The sequence below is a fragment of the Lepus europaeus genome, chromosome 5, assembly GCF_033115175.1.
Source record: "Lepus europaeus isolate LE1 chromosome 5, mLepTim1.pri, whole genome shotgun sequence".
Classification (NCBI taxonomy): Eukaryota; Metazoa; Chordata; class Mammalia; order Lagomorpha; family Leporidae; genus Lepus; species Lepus europaeus.
In genome coordinates this window covers 132,526,192-132,544,464 of record NC_084831.1, presented here as the reverse complement: position 1 = coordinate 132,544,464, position 18,273 = coordinate 132,526,192, and the positions used below count along the sequence as shown (strand labels likewise).

Here is an 18,273-nt window from a genome sequence, read left to right as displayed (position 1 = left end):
TTGTCTGAGCAGGTGAGGGTGTGAGCACTCCTGTCTGGCAGGTGAGGGTGTGAGCACACCTGTCTGAGCAGGTGAGGGTGTGAGCACACCTGTCTGAGCAGGTGAGGGTGTGAGCACACCTGTCTGAGCAGGTGAGGGTGTGAGCACAACTGAGCAGGTGAGGGTGTGAGCACTCCTGTCTGAGCAGGTGAGGGTGTGAGCACACCTGTCTGGCAGGTGAGGGTGTGAGCACTCCTGTCTGGCAGGTGAGGGTGTGAGCACTCATGTCTGAGCAGGTGAGGGTGTGAGCACACCTGTCTGAGCAGGTGAGGGTGTGAGCACACCTGTCTGGCAGGTGAGGGTGTGAGCACTCCTGTCTGAGGAGGTGAGGGTGTTGAGCACTCCTGTCTGAGCAGGTGAGGGTGTGAGCACTCCTGTCTGAGCAGGTGAGGGTGTGAGCACTCATGTCTGAGGAGGTGAGGGTGTGAGCACACCTGTCTGAGCAGGTGAGAGTGTGAGCACACCTGTCTGGCAGGTGAGGGTGTGTGCACAGCTGTCTGGCAGGTGAGGGTGTGAGCACTCCTGTCTGAGGAGGTGAGGGTGTGAGCACTCCTGTCTGAGGAGGTGAGGGTGTGAGCACTCCTGTCTGAGGAGGTGAGGGTGTGAGCACACCTGTCTGGCAGGTGAGGATGTTAGCACTCCTGTCTGGCAGGTGAGGGTGTGAGCACTCCTGTCTGAGGAGGTGAGGGTGTGAGCACACCTGTCTGAGCAGGTGAGGGTGTGAGCACACCTGTCTGGCAGGTGAGGGTGTGAGCACTCCTGTCTGGCAGGTGAGGGTGTGAGCACACCTGTCTGAGGAGGTGAGGGTGTGATCACTCCTGTCTGGCAGGTGAGGGTGTGAGCACTCCTGTCTGAGGAGGTGAGGGTGTGAGCACACCTGTCTGAGCATGAGGGTGTGAGCACTCCTATCTGCGGAGGTGAGGGTGTGAGCACTCCTGTCTTTGCAGGTGAGGGTGTGAGCACTCCTGTCTGAGGAGGTGAGGGTGTGAGCACTCCTGTCTGGTAGGTGAGGGTGTGAGCACTCCTGTCTGAGGAGGTGAGGGTGTGAGCACACCTGTCTGAGCAGGTGAGGGTGTGAGCACTCCTGTCTGGTAGGTGAGGGTGTGAGCACACCTGTCTGAGCAGGTGAGGGTGTGAGCACACCTGTCTGGCAGGTGAGGGTGTGAGCACACCTGTCTGAGGAGGTGAGGGTGTGAGCACACCCGTCTGAGGAGGTGAGGGTGTGATCACTCCTGTCTGGCAGGTGAGGGTGTGAGCACTCCTGTCTTGCAGGTGAGGGTGTGAGCACACCTGTCTTTGCAGGTGAGGGTGTGAGCACACCTGTCTGGCAGGTGAGGGTGTGAGCACACCTGTCTGAGGAGGTGAGGGTGTGAGCACACCCGTCTGAGGAGGTGAAGGTGTGATCACTCCTGTCTGGCAGGTGAGGGTGTGAGCACTCCTGTCTTGCAGGTGAGGGTGTGAGCACACCTGTCTGGCAGGTGAGGGTGTGAGCACTCCTGTCTGGCAGGTGAGGGTGTGAGCACTCCTGTCTGAGGAGGTGAGGGTGTGATCACTCCTGTCTTTGCAGGTGAGGGTGTGAGCACTCCTGTCTGAGGAGGTGAGGGTGTGAGCACTCCTGTCTTTGCAGGTGAGGGTGTGAGCACTCCTGTCTGAGGAGTTGAGGGTGTGAGCACACCTGTCTGGCAGGTGAGGGTGTGAGCACTCCTGTCTGAGCAGGTGAGGGTGTGAGCACTCCTGTCTGAGCAGGTGAGGGTGTGAGCACTCCTGTCTGGCAGGTGAGGGTGTGAGCACTCCTGTCTGAGCAGGTGAGGGTGTGAGCACTCCTGTCTGGCAGGTGAGGGTGTGAGCACACCTGTCTGAGCAGGTGAGGGTGTGAGCACTCCTGTCTGGTAGGTGAGGGTGTGAGCACTCCTGTCTGAGCAGGTGAGGGTGTGAGCACACCTGTCTGAGCAGGTGAGGGTGTGAGCACTCCTGTCTGAGCAGGTGAGGGTGTGAGCACACCTGTCTGGCAGGTGAGGGTGTGAGCACACCTGTCTGGCAGGTGAGGGTGTGAGCACACCTGTCTGAGCAGGTGAGGGTGTGAGCACACCTGTCTGAGCAGGTGAGGGTGTGAGCACTCCTGTCTGGTAGGTGAGGGTGTGAGCACTCATGTCTGAGCAGGTGAGGGTGTGAGCACACCTGTCTGAGCAGGTGAGGGTGTGAGCACACCTGTCTGGCAGGTGAGGGTGTGAGCACTCCTGTCTGAGGAGGTGAGGGTGTTGAGCACTCCTGTCTGAGCAGGTGAGGGTGTGAGCACTCCTGTCTGAGCAGGTGAGGGTGTGAGCACTCATGTCTGAGGAGGTGAGGGTGTGAGCACACCTGTCTGAGCAGGTGAGAGTGTGAGCACACCTGTCTGGCAGGTGAGGGTGTGTGCACACCTGTCTGGCAGGTGAGGGTGTGAGCACTCCTGTCTGGCAGGTGAGGGTGTGAGCACTCCTGTCTGAGGAGGTGAGGCTGTGAGCACTCCTGTCTGAGCAGGTGAGGGTGTGAGCACAACTGTCTGAGCAGGTGAGGGTGTGAGCACTCCTGTCTGAGGAGTTGAGGGTGTGAGCACTCCTCTGGCAGGTGAGGGTGTGAGCACTCCTGTCTGAGGAGGTGAGGGTGTGAGCACAACTGTCTGAGCAGGTGAGGGTGTGAGCACTCCTGTCTGAGGAGGGAGGGTGTGAGCACACCTGTCTGGCAGGTGAGGGTGTGAGTACACCTGTCTGAGCAGGTGAGGGTGTGAGCACTCCTGTCTGAGCAGGTGAGGGTGTGAGCACACCTGTATGGGCAGGTGAAACATGAGGGGCTGGGAGAACTACCAGTTCCTGGGTAAGTCTGGCTGGATGAAGGTGCGGTTTGGGGGTTCAGTCAAAGCAGAGGAATTTGAGAAATATACCTGTCACTCACAGGGGGACAAATAAGAACTCACGAAAGCACTAGTGGGACACACTCGTCCTTGTGCCCAGCAGGAGGTACAGTATAGATTTCAACTAGCTTCCAGTTTTGTTTGCAGACTTCTGCTTGGCCAGGTTTTACTGCGTGTCTGGGAGTTTTGTTAGAACCCCACCTGGCAGCTCTCCTGGGACTGCGTGGTCTCTCGGGCCTGGGCTCACAGCCCAGCCCCCCAGGGATGGCGCGGTAGATCTGCTATGGAGAGCTACGGTGGCATCTGCTCTTTCTTCCCACAAGGTGTGTATGAGGGGACCTGAAGCTGAAGACCTGGGGCAGTGGATGCCACAACCTAATTTTCTGCCCCAGAGTGTGGTAACACAGGAGAGATGTAAGAAGGTTTCTCTGAGAAAGGGCACTCGGTCTGGCAGAATGGCACGGTGGTTTTAAACATTTGTTTGGGATGGTGGGGCGGGGTGAGAGAGCCCTGCCATCATGCTGGTCTACTATCGAGATGCCTGCAACAGCCACGGCTAGGCTGGGACTGAAGCTTGGAGCCGGATCGCAATCCAGGTCTCCTGCAAGGGTGGTGGGAATCCAGTTACTTGAGCCATCATCCTTGCCTCCCAGAGTCTGCATTGGCAAGAGGCTGGAATCAGGAGGTGGAGCTGGGAACCAAACCCATGTGGGTCACAGGCATCTTAACTGCTAGGCTAAACACCCACTCCCTGGGCAAATTCTTTAGTCTCTCCCTGCTTTGGTTTCTACATCTACAAAGTGGGGACAACCTGCTGTTCACTTGGCTGAATTGTAGTGATGAGTAGATCAAAGCATACGTAAAGCACCGAGCCCAGGGTCTGGTAGGCAGTAGTCGCTCAGTGAGGGCTGGGTGTTACTGGCTTTTATTTGGGCCTACCCTTGCAGATGGGTAGGCTTGGCACGGGGAAGAGCACAGGGATCGTGAGCATTTGGAGTGGCTAGGGCAGGTGCACGGATGGCAGGATTGAAGGGCGGTCCATCAGAAAGGAAAGTGGTGCTGACCCTGGGCAGGCTTGGAAGGGCCACAGCTCTCATCAGCGTCCCACTGTGAGATGGTCTCAGTGCCCCGTGAGCCACGGGCACCTCCTGGCAGCCGCACGATTGGCCACCCTGGTCCCAGCTCTCCTGCTTCCACTGGGCACACTTCTGTGGTTGTGGGAGCCACAACTCAGTTCTTCAGTGATTCAAAAGGGGAGAATCCTGAGGACAGGAAAAGAGGTTAAAGAGAGATTTCTGGGGTGGGCGTTAGCACAGCAACTAGGTCACCACTTGGGGCACTAGCGACCCATACCCCTGTGCCTGGGTCCAAGTCGTAGCTCTGCTTCCAATCCATCTCCCTCCTAATGCTCATTCTAGGGGCATCAAATGATGGCCCAAGTAGTGGGGTCCCTGCTACCCATGGAGACATGGACTAAGTTCCCATCTTCTGACTTTGGCTTGACCCAAGCCTGCTTGTTGTGAGCATTTGGGGGTGAACCACTGATGGATGACCTCTCTCTCTCTCTCTCTCTCTCTCTGACTGCCTTTAAAACAAATTAATGCATTTTTTAAGTGAGGGAAGGGTGGGTCTTGTGGTACAGCAGGTTACATCTCCTATTACCCACATCCATATGGGAGTTTCAGTGTGGGTCCCGGCTATTTGGCTTCCCATACAGTTTCTTGCTAATGTACCTGGGAAAGGTACGAAGTGATGGCTCGAGGGCTTGTGTCCTCACCACCCATGTGGGAGATTCAGATGGAGTTCTGGGTTCCTGGCTTCAGCTTGGCCCAGCCCCTGCTGTTGTGGGCATTTGGGGACTGAACCAGCAGATGGAGGATCTCTCTCTCTCTCTCTCTTCCACTCTGTCAAATAAATCATAAACCAAATAGAAGGAGATGGGATTTGCTTGTTTACTTTGCTAAAGCTTGCTCCCGCCTCAAGTTCAGATGTGGGATGAGGGGAAAGGCTGTGGCTGGTGATGGTAAGGACAGGAGCCTACCTCTGGATGGGGGAGGGAGGGGCCTGGGCTGGGGCTCTCAAAGCCCTTGGCCTCCACTCTCTCCCAAGCCCTAGGAATCCATCGTTGTGGTCTCGCTGTGTGGGTCAGTGCAAGCTCATTTCTGGCTTCTAAAACAGCGCGGCCACCATGGGCGATGGGGAGAGGAGGGGTCCTCGCCCCCGCCTTCACCCGCAGGTCGCATTCCTAGCAGCAGAGCCAGGGTCCGTGAACGCCAGTCAGCGACAAGAACAGGGTGGGTGAAATCAGGAGTCCAGGGTTGGAGTCTCCGCTCTACAGCCGGCAGGCACTCACAAACCTCCCTGGCGCCTCGTGTCGCCAGCTGGAGAATGGGATGAGAGCTGTGAGGAGGGTCAGCCGAGGTGCTGCAAGGCTTGCTCTGAACACACAGGTACACCGGGTCCCTTCCACCTGGGCTGCAAGCAGCGAAGGAGCAGGAATCTGAGTCCCAAAAAGGGGGTGGAGCCCGTTACAGGGAGGTGGGGAGGCGTGGGAATGGTCCTGCGAGGATCTTGAATGCGGTGGGAGAGACCCTGCCCACCTGACCTCCGGTGTGTGGGGGGGCTGCTCCGCAGCTGGAGGGCAGAGGACGGACCTGTGTGCTTCCCGCTTTGACCACAAGGTGTCGCCGCCATCGCGGGGAAATCCGTTCTGGTGGGAGCCCCAGCTCCAAGAGAGTCCTGTGGCACAGGGTGCGCACTGCCTCATCCCAGGCCAGCTTCTGACGGCCACCGCCTGCTGCGCGGCCCCGGGGAGGACGAAGCTGACTCGGGGACTCGGAAGATGGGTGTTTGCCCACCCTAAACCAGCCGGGCTGGGATGACGGAGAAGTCCTCCCTCTGTCTGCAGCCTGGGGTGTACACCCGGACACACAGACTGCTTCCCACCACAGTAGTGGGAGTCTGACACCGGTTGTCGCCCTCTTAAGCATGCCCAGGGTCCTAAAGTGTGTCGTTTCAGGATGCCTCTTAAAAAGAACAGAATCCAATTAGCCTGGAAAATGGGACCATGAATACCTAAGTCTCCACTGGGGCTCCCACGTGCATCAGCAGGTGCACAGCTCTGAGAGCTGGGTCCTTACGAACACGCTCAGTGCTCACTGGGCGACGTCTACACTCGCTTTGGTCACGGATGTCTTCCCGCACCAGACACTTAGGTCACCTGTAAGCAATATCCCCAGGAAAAAAAGGACGAGGTGTGGAACTCTTGGACAGGAAACAGAGCTGTTCCCCGGGCCCAGGCACCCATGCTGTGAATCTCGAGAGAATTTGAAAAAGTACTGGATTTGTGGCACATTTGGGAGAAAATAGCCCCAAGTCAAACAGCTGAGTTTTCTAAGTGGTGAGATTATGGGTGGCTTTTTAAAAAAATATTGTATTATTTATTTATTTGAGAGTAGAGTCACAGTGAAAGGGAGAGACAGAGAAAGGTCTTCCTTCCATTGGTTCACTCCCCAAATGGCAGCCACAGCGGGCGCACTGCGCCAATCCGAAGCCAGGAGCCAGGTGCTTCTCCTGGTCTCCCATGCGGTTGCAGGGCCCAAGCACTTGGGCCATCCTCCACTGCTCTCCCGGGCCACAGCAGAGAGCTGGATCGGAAGAGGAGCAGCTGCGACTAGAACCGGCGCCCATATGGGATGCCGGCGCCGCAGGCGGAGGTTTAACCAAGTGAGCCATGGTGCCGGCCCCACGGGTGGGTTTTATTTCATTCTGTGTTGCCATGGATTTGTCTGGCTCTTCACTTAGAGGGCTACTGTGTCTCGGCAAGCTTAAACACCATCTCCGTTGTCAGCAGTAACCACCCTGATGTCACCACTCTTTCCTGTCCGTCAGTCTTTCCGGAAGCACGGAGAGGACAGGGACCCTCTGCATCTTGCTTCTACCTGTGATCAGCACCAGGTTTTCTGGGTCAAATTGAAGTAGTCGTTTTATGTCACCCATAGATGCTTATTGATGAGGAGTGAGCATTTGTCCTCGTGGTTGAGAGGCCAGCTAAGCTGTCCACGCTCCGCACCAGAATTCTGGGGCTTTGGAGCTCAGCTCCAGCTCCAGCCTTCAGCTTCCTGTTAATGCAGACCCTGGAAGGCAGAGGTGATGGCTGAAGTGGTTGGGTCCCTGTCACCCTCGTGGGAAGACCTGGCTTCATTTCCTGGCTCCCAGCTTTGCCCTGGACCAGTCTTGGAGGTCGTGAACTTTTGGGGGGAGTGAAACATTGGTGGGAGCTCTTTGTCTCTCAAATAGATAAATAAGTCACTAGCTAATGTTCTTATCGTGAGCATACGTGGCCTTTATCATATAGTTTTTTAAAGAAAAGCAAGCTGTCAATTGCTCTAGAGAGATCTGGACCCGCAATGGGATTTTTGCAGCAGCTTTGTCATTTCTTAGTTTTGTGACCGGGAACAAGTCACCTCATTTCTCCAGACCTCCGGTCACATCTGTGAAGCAGGAGCTGGAAACAGCTCTGCGTGCTGGGAGGGTGGGAGGTCGTCCTGTGTGAGCGCACGTGCCGAACACCAGGTGCAGAGGACCGTCCACGCCGTGGGGAGGGGGCTGCTCCCTGGCTCCGTGCACAGGACACTGCAGAACTGGCAAGAGACCAAGCCGCCATGATGCCTGGGCCCATTTACGGCTGTGCCCCTGAGGGTGACGGGCAGCCTCGGCTGTCTACAGGAGCAGAGGCAGGGCCCTGGCATCTCCTGAGCACGCAGTGTGACCACCTGGGGGCAGCAGACTTCCCACGAGGTCCCCAGCCCTTCTCCCCACAGAGAAGTCAGGACACAGCATCCCAGGCGAGGACGTGCAGGCACGGCTGAGCACCACGTGCGCCCCCTCCGGGGGAGGATCGGCAGGCTAGCAGGTCCCGGGAAGGGGTCTCAGGTGGCGTCCGGCCCCTGCCCTGGATGCGGAAGGCACACAAGAGGCAGCTGCGGCCCACGGAGGGCAGCTGTGGTTTCTTTAAGCTGTGGCAGATGAAGGCGGAGGGCCTAAGCTGAAGCCGGCCTCATCCCTGCCCCAACATCACACCCGCCCCCAGCCCCCCAGGCCCCACACACCACCCACATACATCACTCACACTCACACATACCACACACATACCCCACACATCACACATCCACTACACACACACCAGCCAGCCAGATACCACACACCACCCACATACGTCACCCACACCCACACTTACCACACACACACCCCACACATCACACATCCACCACACACACACCAGCCACACACACATATCACACACACAGATACCACCCATACACACACCACCCACATACGTGACCCACACCCACACTTACCAAACACACACACCCCACACATCACACACACAGATACCACCCATACACATACCACCCACATATGTCACCCACACCCACACATACCACACACACACCCCACCCATCACACATCCACCACACACACACCAGCCAGTCACACACACCACACACACACACGTGTTCACATACATCACCCACATTCACAGATACCAAACACACATGCACACCTCCCCCCCACCCCACATACCACACACCACACTCCTCACACACATTTTACACACCCATACAGTCTCGTGCATTTTCCCCAGCCTTCCCCCAGTCACACATCATGCTATGCATCCATGTACCACACTAGACACGCTCATACACGTGCCCCCCACGCTCGCACACAGACGTGCACAGCTCAAGAGATCTTGCTTTTTCATGACTTCTTCCACATGCATCTGAGCTAAGGGATTCCGCTCTTGAAGATGGCACAGGTGGCCGCGACAGCATCTCCTAGTTAGAAAGCACTTCCACCTGCTTCACACGGGGCCTCCCAGCTCCTGAGCGCTGGCTGCACCCGGGGCGTTCTGCGGCGGGCTCATCGCTGGTAGCTCGTTTCATGCTCACAAGTGCCCTGTGGGACGGGCACTGACCCTGCCTGGGACAGGCGCTGACCCTCCCGGCTACAGGTGCAGAAGCAGCCACTTGAGGAAGCTAAGCGACCACCAAAGGCAGCAACCCTGTCAATGGCCGAGGCAGACGCCAGCCCCAGGCGCCTGTCTTCTGAGCCCTTTGGAATGGTGCGTCCCACCTGGCTTAGGGGCCACGCAGCCATCCTTCATGGCGCAGGAGAGACTGCGGTGCCCGGTGGGTGGGGATGGGAGGGGCAGAGCCTGCGCCTCCGCAGAGCCCAGCCGCCCTCTGCTCACTCTGACTGTGCTTCCTCCAGTCTCTGGCCAGACGGTGTACCTGAAGAACATCTCCACGGACACCTCGGGGTTCTACCTCTGCACCTCCAGCAACGAGATGGGGCAGGAATCCTGCAACATTACTGTGGGCGTCAGGTTACGTAAGCACCCTCTGGGGCAAGCAAGGGGGGGTGCCGAGGGCTGAGACCCCCCCCCCCAAGTCATGGAGAGGCACTGGGGAGCTTCTTGGGGGCCACCCACCTGCCGGGGACTTGTGGTGACCTAGGTTCCCTTTGCCACGAGACTTGTCCGAGTCCATTGAGTCTTTGGATGGAGAGCCTCTGGCTGACTTCCAGAGATCTTTGCAGCTGTGCGTGCCCTAAGGGCGGCCGAGCAAGCATGGGGAGGCATCTGGACCCACATCTGGCTCAGGGGCCTCCTAGCATAGGACCGGCAGGATGGACACCTGGGGACTTGCTCAGAGCCTGGGTCGCCCATGGCCGCTGTCTCTCCTGCCTCCTAGTCCTGGACAGGGTTTGCAGGTCCTGTCTGGTCACACTGCTGCAGTGCCCCAGCTTTCATGGCAAATAGGACCGGACCAGCCCAGAGCTGGGAGGGACCAACCTCGGCTCCCCAGCCGCCTGGTACCTGCGGGGGTGGGGGATGTCAGGGGCTCAGGCTGGGGCTCCGGAGATGCAGCCGCTGTGTTCTCTTGCAGCCTCCATGAACGTGGCCCTGTATGCGGGCATTGCGGGGGGCGTGGTGGCGGCCTTCATCCTCCTCGGCATCCTCATCTACTGCTGCTGCTGCCGACAGGACAAGGTTGAGGACAAGGAGGACGCCCGGCCGTGAGTATCGGGCGGGCAGCCCGTGGGAGCGGGGTTGAGCATGCCAGCTTTGCACAGCCACTCCCCTGGGGGAGCAGTGCTTATCTGCATAACCCGAGGTTTGTAGCAAGGACAGAGCTACTGGCCCCAGTCACACAGCGTGCAGTGCAGTCCCGGGCCTGAGCACCCCCCCACCCCCACCCCCAGGTCCCTGGGCTTCCGGTCTCTGATCTCAGAGTGGGGGCGGGGGGCAAGGGCCCAGTGTGGGCTGGAGCCTCGCAGCCTACACCACGAGAGGCTCACACCTTCGGGGGCTACGTCATCGCAACCCTGCAGCCCGGGGTCCTGGGTGGGCCCAGCTCCCTTAGGGACCAGAGTGAGGGCCATGCCTTTCCCTTGTTCTACTACCCTACAGGAACCGGGCCGCCTACCAGGAGCCGCCAGAGCAGCTGAAAGAGCTTTCCAGGGCGAGGGAGGAAGAGGAGGAGGAGGATGACAACGACAGGCAGGATGAGCAGAGGCACAGGGGGCGCCAGACCCCTGACCCCTGAGGCCGGAGAGCAGACCCGCTGCAGGGGGATGGGGGCTCCAGTGTGCTGCTTCCAAGTGCAGCCTCCTGCTCCTCCGCCCGGACATCAGCGTGGCTGTGTCTTCCCCGACGTCTGCCGCTAGGGGGCGGTGGAGAGGTTGCAGGCCTGGGCTAGGGGACTCTGCCCGTGACTGCCCACGCTGCCCTGTGAAGGGATGCCTCCCCCACTGCTGCGCCTAGCTCAGGGCCTGCCCCGCCCCCTGGCCCAGGCTGCAGCCTGCACTTACCCCTGCACGGCAGGAGCTCCTGGAAGCTCAGGGCTGAGCCCTGGGTGCTGCTGCTGGGAACTCGCTGAGCTGTGCCAGTGTCAGGAGGACAGGAGCTGGTGCCGCTCGCCGGAGTGCCCAGCACCTGCGGGGTGGGAGGGGCACCCAGCAGAGGGCTTGCCCTCAATGCATTTCTGCTGAATGAACTAAAGAATAAACGGGTGTGCGAAGGACTCCCTCTTACTTAGCAGACTTAAGTCCACACTCGGGGTTTGGGGAATCTCATTGGCCTCATACCCACACCTGCTCCATACATTCCAGACACGCCCAGCGGGGGCCACCTCCCTCTCTGGCTGCCCATGCTGTCATGGGGCTCTCGCCTGTCAGCATCCTCAGACCCATCGCGGGTCACGGTGGTTTCTAGAAGCCCATCCTGGTCACTCCTCCACATGGGGACTCCATCGTGGTGTCCCACGCCCTATGCTGGGCCTCCTGGCACAGTCACCTGAGCAGGTGTCTGTCGCTGTACTAGAGGATGAGTTCCGGCGGGGAAGGTCAGGGGCCTGGCCTCGCTGCTCTGCTTTCCCTGGGCCCCAGGTGGCTCCACGGGAACCTGCTCTGGTCAGTGGGGCCTTCCCCTCCAGGTCTCCCAGAGACAGGATGACTCGCATCCAAACCCACTTCTCAGACACTTGAGGAGGAACTGATTTGCAACAAACACACATGGAGCTGGCTTGCAGATGGCTCCGGATTCTGGGGTCCTGGTGATTTCTCTTGAGGTCAGAACAAGTGGCAGGCCCACTCCCGCCTCCCTGGTGCTAACAGGCTCCTGCTCGCCCCTGCTGCCTGGTGCCTCGTTCCTTGCCCCTTGCAGCCCAGCTGGGCCCTGGTGCACCAGGCGGGGGGTGGGGGGGTGGGGGGCTGTGACCACGTGCTCTGTGCTCTGGGCAGAGAGCTCTGGCAGTGCAGTGGCTGCCGAGGGCTTGTGGCCCGGCAGCCGGTCTTCACCCAAGTGCAGCTGACTCTTCAATAAACGTTGTCATCTTCTCCGCAGAATCAGGAAAGCAACTCTGTAAATCTGGTTTAAGGAGACGTTTACATTTATACACTTTGTTACATTCTGAGCTTCACTCACAGTGCCCTCAGTAGCAAAGTTATAGGAAATTCTCATTTCCTTTTTTAAAAAATATTTATCTGCTTATCTGAAAGGCAGAGTTACAGAGGGGCCTAAAGGGGGGTGGAGAGAGAGAGAGAGAGAGAGAGAGAGAGAGAGAGAGAGAGAGAGAGAGAGAGAGAGAGAGAAAGGGATGCCTTCCATCCGCTGGTTCACTCCCCAAATGGCCACAATGGCCAGAGCTGTGCTGATCTGAAGGCAGGAGCCAGGAGCCTCTTCCAGGTCTCCCACGCAGGCACAGTAGACTGGACACAAGGACTTGGACCATCTTCCTCTGCTCTCCCAGGCCGTAGCAGAGAGCTGGATTGGAAGTGGAGCAGCCGGGACTCAAACCAGCGCCTATATGCGATGCCAGCCCTGCAGGTGGCGGCTTTACCCACTCCGCCACAGCACCAGCTCCCTCATTTCCCTTTTAATGTAGGATTTGTTTCAGCCAAAGTAGAGCTTGCATCTGGTGAGTCCATGCCTCCCTGCCATAGGCCTTTTCTGCATCCCAGGAGGCAAGGTGGGAGTCGAGAGTGCTGGAGTCCCGCTGCTGCTGGCCGTGGTGGGCCAGGTGGTGTCTCCGGTGGTCACAGGGAACAGCGGGGAGCCCTGCCTGGAGGTGGAGTCGTATCCCAGGAGGCTGCAGGGTCAGGAAGCCCGCACACTCCAGGGAAGATGAGGGGGATGCTCTTCCAGTTATGCACCCAAGGACGCGGCTCCTGAGAGAGGGAGCAGAAGCTCTCTTGTTCTTCTCCATCCCCCAAAGCAGCCTGGCTCCGCAGTCGCTCTCTGGGTCCCTCCTTGTGGTTCTGTGTTGCCTCCCATCCCACCACCCGACACAGGTACTGTCATAACCTGTGTACAGGTCTGCCTGTGTCTAGTCTGGGAGAGTCACAGAGATAGGTACTGGGATGTGCTGGATAAAGCTTTGTTAAATGAACAATGCTTGGTGTCACAGAGTTTGTTGAGTGAATGTTTGCTGTCACGGTGTCTTGCTGAGGGTGTCTCTGGCCCTCTAGATACGTTCCTGTGCCTTGCAGCTCTCACGGTACAAGGTTCCACAGTCACGTGCTTGGGGTAGCTGTGGAAGGGGAAGCACCCCTTCCCCCCACCTCCCCTGATCTGACCTGACTTTTCTCCCAGATAACTGTTTAGGTGTCTCCCAGAAGCCCACATCTTAGCAACTTGGTCCCCAGAGTCTTGAATTAGTGGTTAATGGGTTAACATTAAGGGATAATGGATTAAGGATGGAGGATCGATCAGATTATGGTGTCTGGGAAGTGGGCCGGGTGGGAGATCCTTGTGCCACTGAGGCCAGTTCTCACAAGAGGTGGTTATGTGAGCTGACTTCGGCCTGGCTGTTCTCTCTCCCTTGGCTTCCCGTTTCTCGGTGTGAGTGTCCCTCCACCATTGTCCATCCTCACCAGATGTCCAAACCAATGGGAGTGCCTGATCTTGAACTGGGAACCTCCAACACTGTGAGTCAAAGCAAACCTTCTCCCTTCCTAAGTAGCTTCTCCCAGCCAGAGATTGCACTGAAATAGCCCCCCGCCCCCACCCCCACCGCCCTGCCAGGGCTCAGACGGCTCCCTCGCCTGAGCTCCAGGCCTACAGGAGAAAATGGGGGAAGTGGCATGAATCCCAAACAAACACTTGGTGAGCATCTACTGTGTGCCAAGCACTGAGCTGCTTGCAGGGTATCTGACGACTCCTAACGCCGCGTTACTGAGGAAGAGCTAAGATCAGGAACGCCATTGCCTGGGACAGAGAGGCTGCCACGGGGACACAGGGAGGGGCCGAGGGAGCTCGGCCGGAGGGAGCTCAGGCAAGCGGCAGAGACGGTGCCGCACGGGCTGCACCCTGAGGAAAGGCGAGGCGTTTCGGAAGTGTAAAGGGGCTGGCGTTGACATGCCTTCCGCCTCCAGTGCATCTTACTTGGGTGTCAGGCCTCACCATCAGGTGGTGAGGCGACAGTTTCCGGCTGAAGTTATTTCAGTCCAGGGACTCAGAATTATTGTCGGAGGTTCTCAGACGGTCAGCCCAGCAAGTGAGTCTCCTTAGGCTGCCAGGGATCCCTGCCCAGTTTGTAGTTTCCAGCTGACTGTTCACAGATGTATGGTGTTTGAGAAGAGAGACAAAGGCCATCACTGACCGACGGAAGCGTCGACTGCACGCTTATTAAGGACTTGACACGGTTTTCATGCAGTCCTTACTGACGGCTGCAAATGTGAGGGGTTTGGCATTGTTGAGTGTTCATTCTGTCAGCTAAGGAAGGACCCTGGCCGCTTCAGAGAGACAATCTACAGCTTGCTAAATTAGCCACTCTTCATGGTTTTGTTAAGTTGCTTCTTTTGTGGGACAGAAAACCGGGCATCCGTTCTCAAAGCTAGACACACATTAACCAAGCTCCCAGAGCCTGATGTACAAACATGTGTTCTGGGCCAGCTACTGTTCTAAGCACTTCCTATATAACACCTTATCTTCACACTAACTCTACGAGATAAGCACTGTTATGATTCCCATTGTAGCGAAGAGGAAGCTGAGGCATAGAGAGTTGAAGTGAGTTGAAAACCTCACAGAATGTCAGTTTACTACTTACAACTGTTGAGTACACCCGCCTTTCTTTCCACGTGACCCAGGCCTGCCCACCCCGCGGCTCCCTGCCCTCAGCGGCTGACCTGGCATGGAATGGGAATGGAGAAGCAGGCGACCTTTAGGGAACTCCCATCCGCTGTGCGGTGTGTGCGGGCAGGTGTCCAGCCGCCGTGGAGAAGCTGGAAGGCCCCGGCTCTGGGCGCTCTGGGTCAGGGCCCAGACGCCTGCAGAACTGACTCACCGGGTAGTGTAGCTCTGGGCTCCGGCCCCTCTGGGAATGCTCGCTGTTGGGTTTGCTCCCTGAGATCGTCTCTCTCCAGGTCCATTTCCAGACAGGCCCTGCCCCGGCTTCTGCCTGTGGTGGCCTGGTTTGCACTTGGCCAGCCAAGAGCACTCCATTCGTAAGTCTCTCTAGATTTTCCACAACTTTCCTCCTGTTCCAATGAACTCTGAGGTCTGGGAGCTGGCATTTCCTCTCAAGCAGATGCTATCTCTGCTCTGATCCAGGGTGTGCTGATTTTGGAGTTTATCTTTAGAGAGATTCTGAGTTTCCCATTTTTAAAAGTGATTTACTGGGGCTGGCACTGTGGCATCGTGAGTTAAGCCACTGTCTGCAGTGCCGGCATCCCATGTGGGCACCAGTTCTAGTCCTGGCTGCTCCACTTCCGATCCAGTTCTCTGCTGTGGCCAGGGAAAGCAGCAGAAGATGGCCCAAGTCCTTGGGCCCCTGCACCTGCGTGGGAGACCTGGAAGAGGCTCCTGACTTCAGATCGGCCCAGCTCCAGCCATTGCAGACAATTGGAGAGTGAACCAGCAGGTGGAAGACCTCTCTCTCTCTCCCTCTCTGCTTTCCCTTCTCTCTCTGTGTAACTCTGACTTTCAAATAAATAAATCTTTTTATAAAAAAGCAATTTGTTTATTTATTTGAAGGGTAGAACACAACAGAGAGAAGGAGACACAGAGAGATCTTCCATCCACCACTTCACTCCTCAAACGCCCACAACAACCAGAGCTAGGCCAGGCCGAAGCCAAGAGCCAAGAAGTGAACCTGATGCTTGGGTGGCAGGAGCCCATGTACTCCGGCCATCTTTGGCTGCTTTCCCAGGTGCATTGGCAGGGAGCTGGATCAGAAGTGGAGCAGCCAGGACTCAAACTGGGAGGCCAGCGTTGTCAATGGCAGCTTAACCTGCTATGCCATACCACCAGGCCCATGACTTCCTAGTTTTTGAGTGAATTTTTGTCAATCACAAAAAACTAAACTGTGTAGGGGCCGGCGCTGTGGCATGGTTGGTAAAGCCACCACCTGCAGTGCCAGCATCCCATAGGGGTATTGGTTCGATTCCCAGCTGCTCCACTTCTGATCCAGCTCTCTGCTATGGCCTGGGAAAGCAGTAGAAGATGGCCCAAGTCCTTGGGCCCTTGCACCATGTGGGAGACCCAGAAGAAGCTCCTGGCTCCTGGGTTTGGATCAGAACAGCTCCAGCCATTACAGCCATCTGGGGAGTGAACCAGCGGATGCAAGACCTCTCTCTCTGTCTCTGTCTCTGCCTCTCTGCAACTCTGCCTTTGAAACAAATACATAAATCTTTAAAAACTGCTGTAAGAAATGGACTAAAAATGCGTACAATGGCTCAAGTAGAACACAGTTTTCCTTCTCACACTCCTAATGGTTTTTGACACAGACTCAGAGACCCTGTCTTCTGTTTATCTCCAACTGTCTACATCAGTGGGTCTCCCATCCTCAGAGACCCGGGACTTGGCCTCCCCCAGCCATCAGGGAGGGAAGAGCACACAGCAGAGGCAAAGGGGCTTCTCCAAGCCTTGATGGAGGGGTGCCCACCCTGAACCGCGTCCGGGAGCACTCGTCACAGTGCCGCCATGCAGTGGCAGCGTAGGATTGCAGGCTCGTGACCGCAGCACAGTTGATTGATACTAACCTCTACCTAACCTACCCTCAGGGAGAAGACAGCAGCAGAGTTAACACTGCCATCAGTGTTAACTGATCATTCCGTCGATCCCGTCTGATTCTGAAGTCTTTGTTCTTCTCCCCGAGCCCACCTTCATGCACAGGATGACCACGTGGGGAAAATGCAGGACTGGAGACAGAGTCAGTATTTTCAATATTCAAAGCTTTTGTGTGTCAGTTGTACCTGTTGCAACACGGGCATCTCAGATGTAATGCTACATTTGCATTTCTGGAAAACCTTGCCTTCTGGAAAATCATAACACTAAAAATCGTAGGACTGCCCAGAAAATTAGGTTGATAGGCACATCACATAAAACCCATGGACTCTGAAAACCAGCGGCACTTTGAGACCAGATCACTCTGGAGACGATGACAATGCTGGTGAGTGTACAGGTGACCTCAAATGCACACTGCCACTAACAAGCATCACTGTCCACCTTAATGTGGACACCCATTTCAATAGAGGCTGCCTCATCAGAAATCAAAATGAACCCGACAGTTCATCTGACTCGAGAGCTGGGGGTGGGACCTCCTCTCGGTTTTCAGCCAAGTGCTTGCCTTTGCACTTGACTTTCCCTGTTGGTGGATAGCTGCATCTTGCTCTTGCTGGTTGTGGGGAAGGCTTGCACCACCAGCTCATGTTTCTGAACAAGAACCCAGGGTGTGGCCTTTTAATTGATTTTATCCATTACATATACACACGCAAGTGTCTTTTTAAAGATTTATTATTTTTTATTTATTTGAAAGGCAGAGTTATATATATGTGTGTGTGTGAAGTTATATATATATGTGAAGTCTATATGTATATACATAACATATGTATATATATATATATATATATATATATATAGAGAGAGAGAGAGAGAGAGAGAGAGAGGTCTTCCATCTGCTGGTCCACTCCCCAAATGGCTGCAATGGCTGAGGTTGGGCCAGGTCAAAGCCAGGAGCCCAGAGCTTCAAGAAATATCTTTTTCAAAAGATTTGAGGGTAGAGAAACAAAGAATTTTCCATACTCTGGTTCCCTCCCCAAAGGGCCTCAACAATTAAAGTGGGGCCTGGCTGAAGCCAGGGGCCTGTAATTTCATCTGGGTTTCCCGTGTGGGTGCAGGGGCCCAAGCACTGGGTCATCTTCCGCTGCTTTCCCAGGCACATTAGCAGGGAGCTGGATCAGAAGAGGAGCAGCCGGGACTTGAATTGGCACTCAGATATTGGATGCTGGTGCCACGAGTATGCCAGACCTGGGATGTGTCTTTTGTATCCATCAAAGTCAAATTACACTGTGGCAATAACATGAAATGTCGGGGATTCACAACCACAAGGCAACATGTTGTCCCGGGTTGTCTAAGCTTCCCTCCACATCGCCCACATCCTGGGACCTAGGCTGAAGATCAGCCAACCTTCTGGGATGGAGCTAGCCTCACGGCAGGGGAAGAGAAAACGGAGAGGCCCATGTGATGAGCCCCCAGCTTCTGCTTAGCAGGAGCGCCTGCTATTTCTGCTCCAGGTCACACCCAGGTCAAGCCACGTGCCATATACATATGGTCAATACATATATTGAACAACCATACCATTTCCCATACCTTCATAGTTTTTTCATCTGTACTCACAGCCTCTCCATATGGCTTAACATAAAGCCAAGTGAATCAGTTCTTGAAATCACTGGAGTTGAAGCCACTTTGCAACGGTTTGGATGTTGAATGTGCCCGCTCCCTCTGCCCCAGCCCCATGTGTTAAAGGCTTGGTCCCCAAAGTCTAACTGGATGGAAAGTTAAT

The 18,273-nt window shown here is 56.3% G+C and overlaps 1 protein-coding gene across 1 annotated transcript in view; it reads left to right on the top strand.

Annotated features, from left to right (window-relative positions):
• Positions 1 to 10,536, top strand: part of GPA33 (glycoprotein A33) — a 28,312-nt gene extending 17,776 nt beyond the window's left edge. The window contains exons 5-7 of the mRNA XM_062190195.1: positions 9,200 to 9,319; positions 9,877 to 10,006; positions 10,401 to 10,536. Coding sequence (XP_062046179.1) covers positions 9,200 to 9,319; positions 9,877 to 10,006; positions 10,401 to 10,536 — 386 coding nt within the window. The remainder of the gene's footprint in view (positions 1 to 9,199; positions 9,320 to 9,876; positions 10,007 to 10,400) is intronic.
• Positions 10,537 to 18,273: the final 7,737 nt, after the last annotated feature.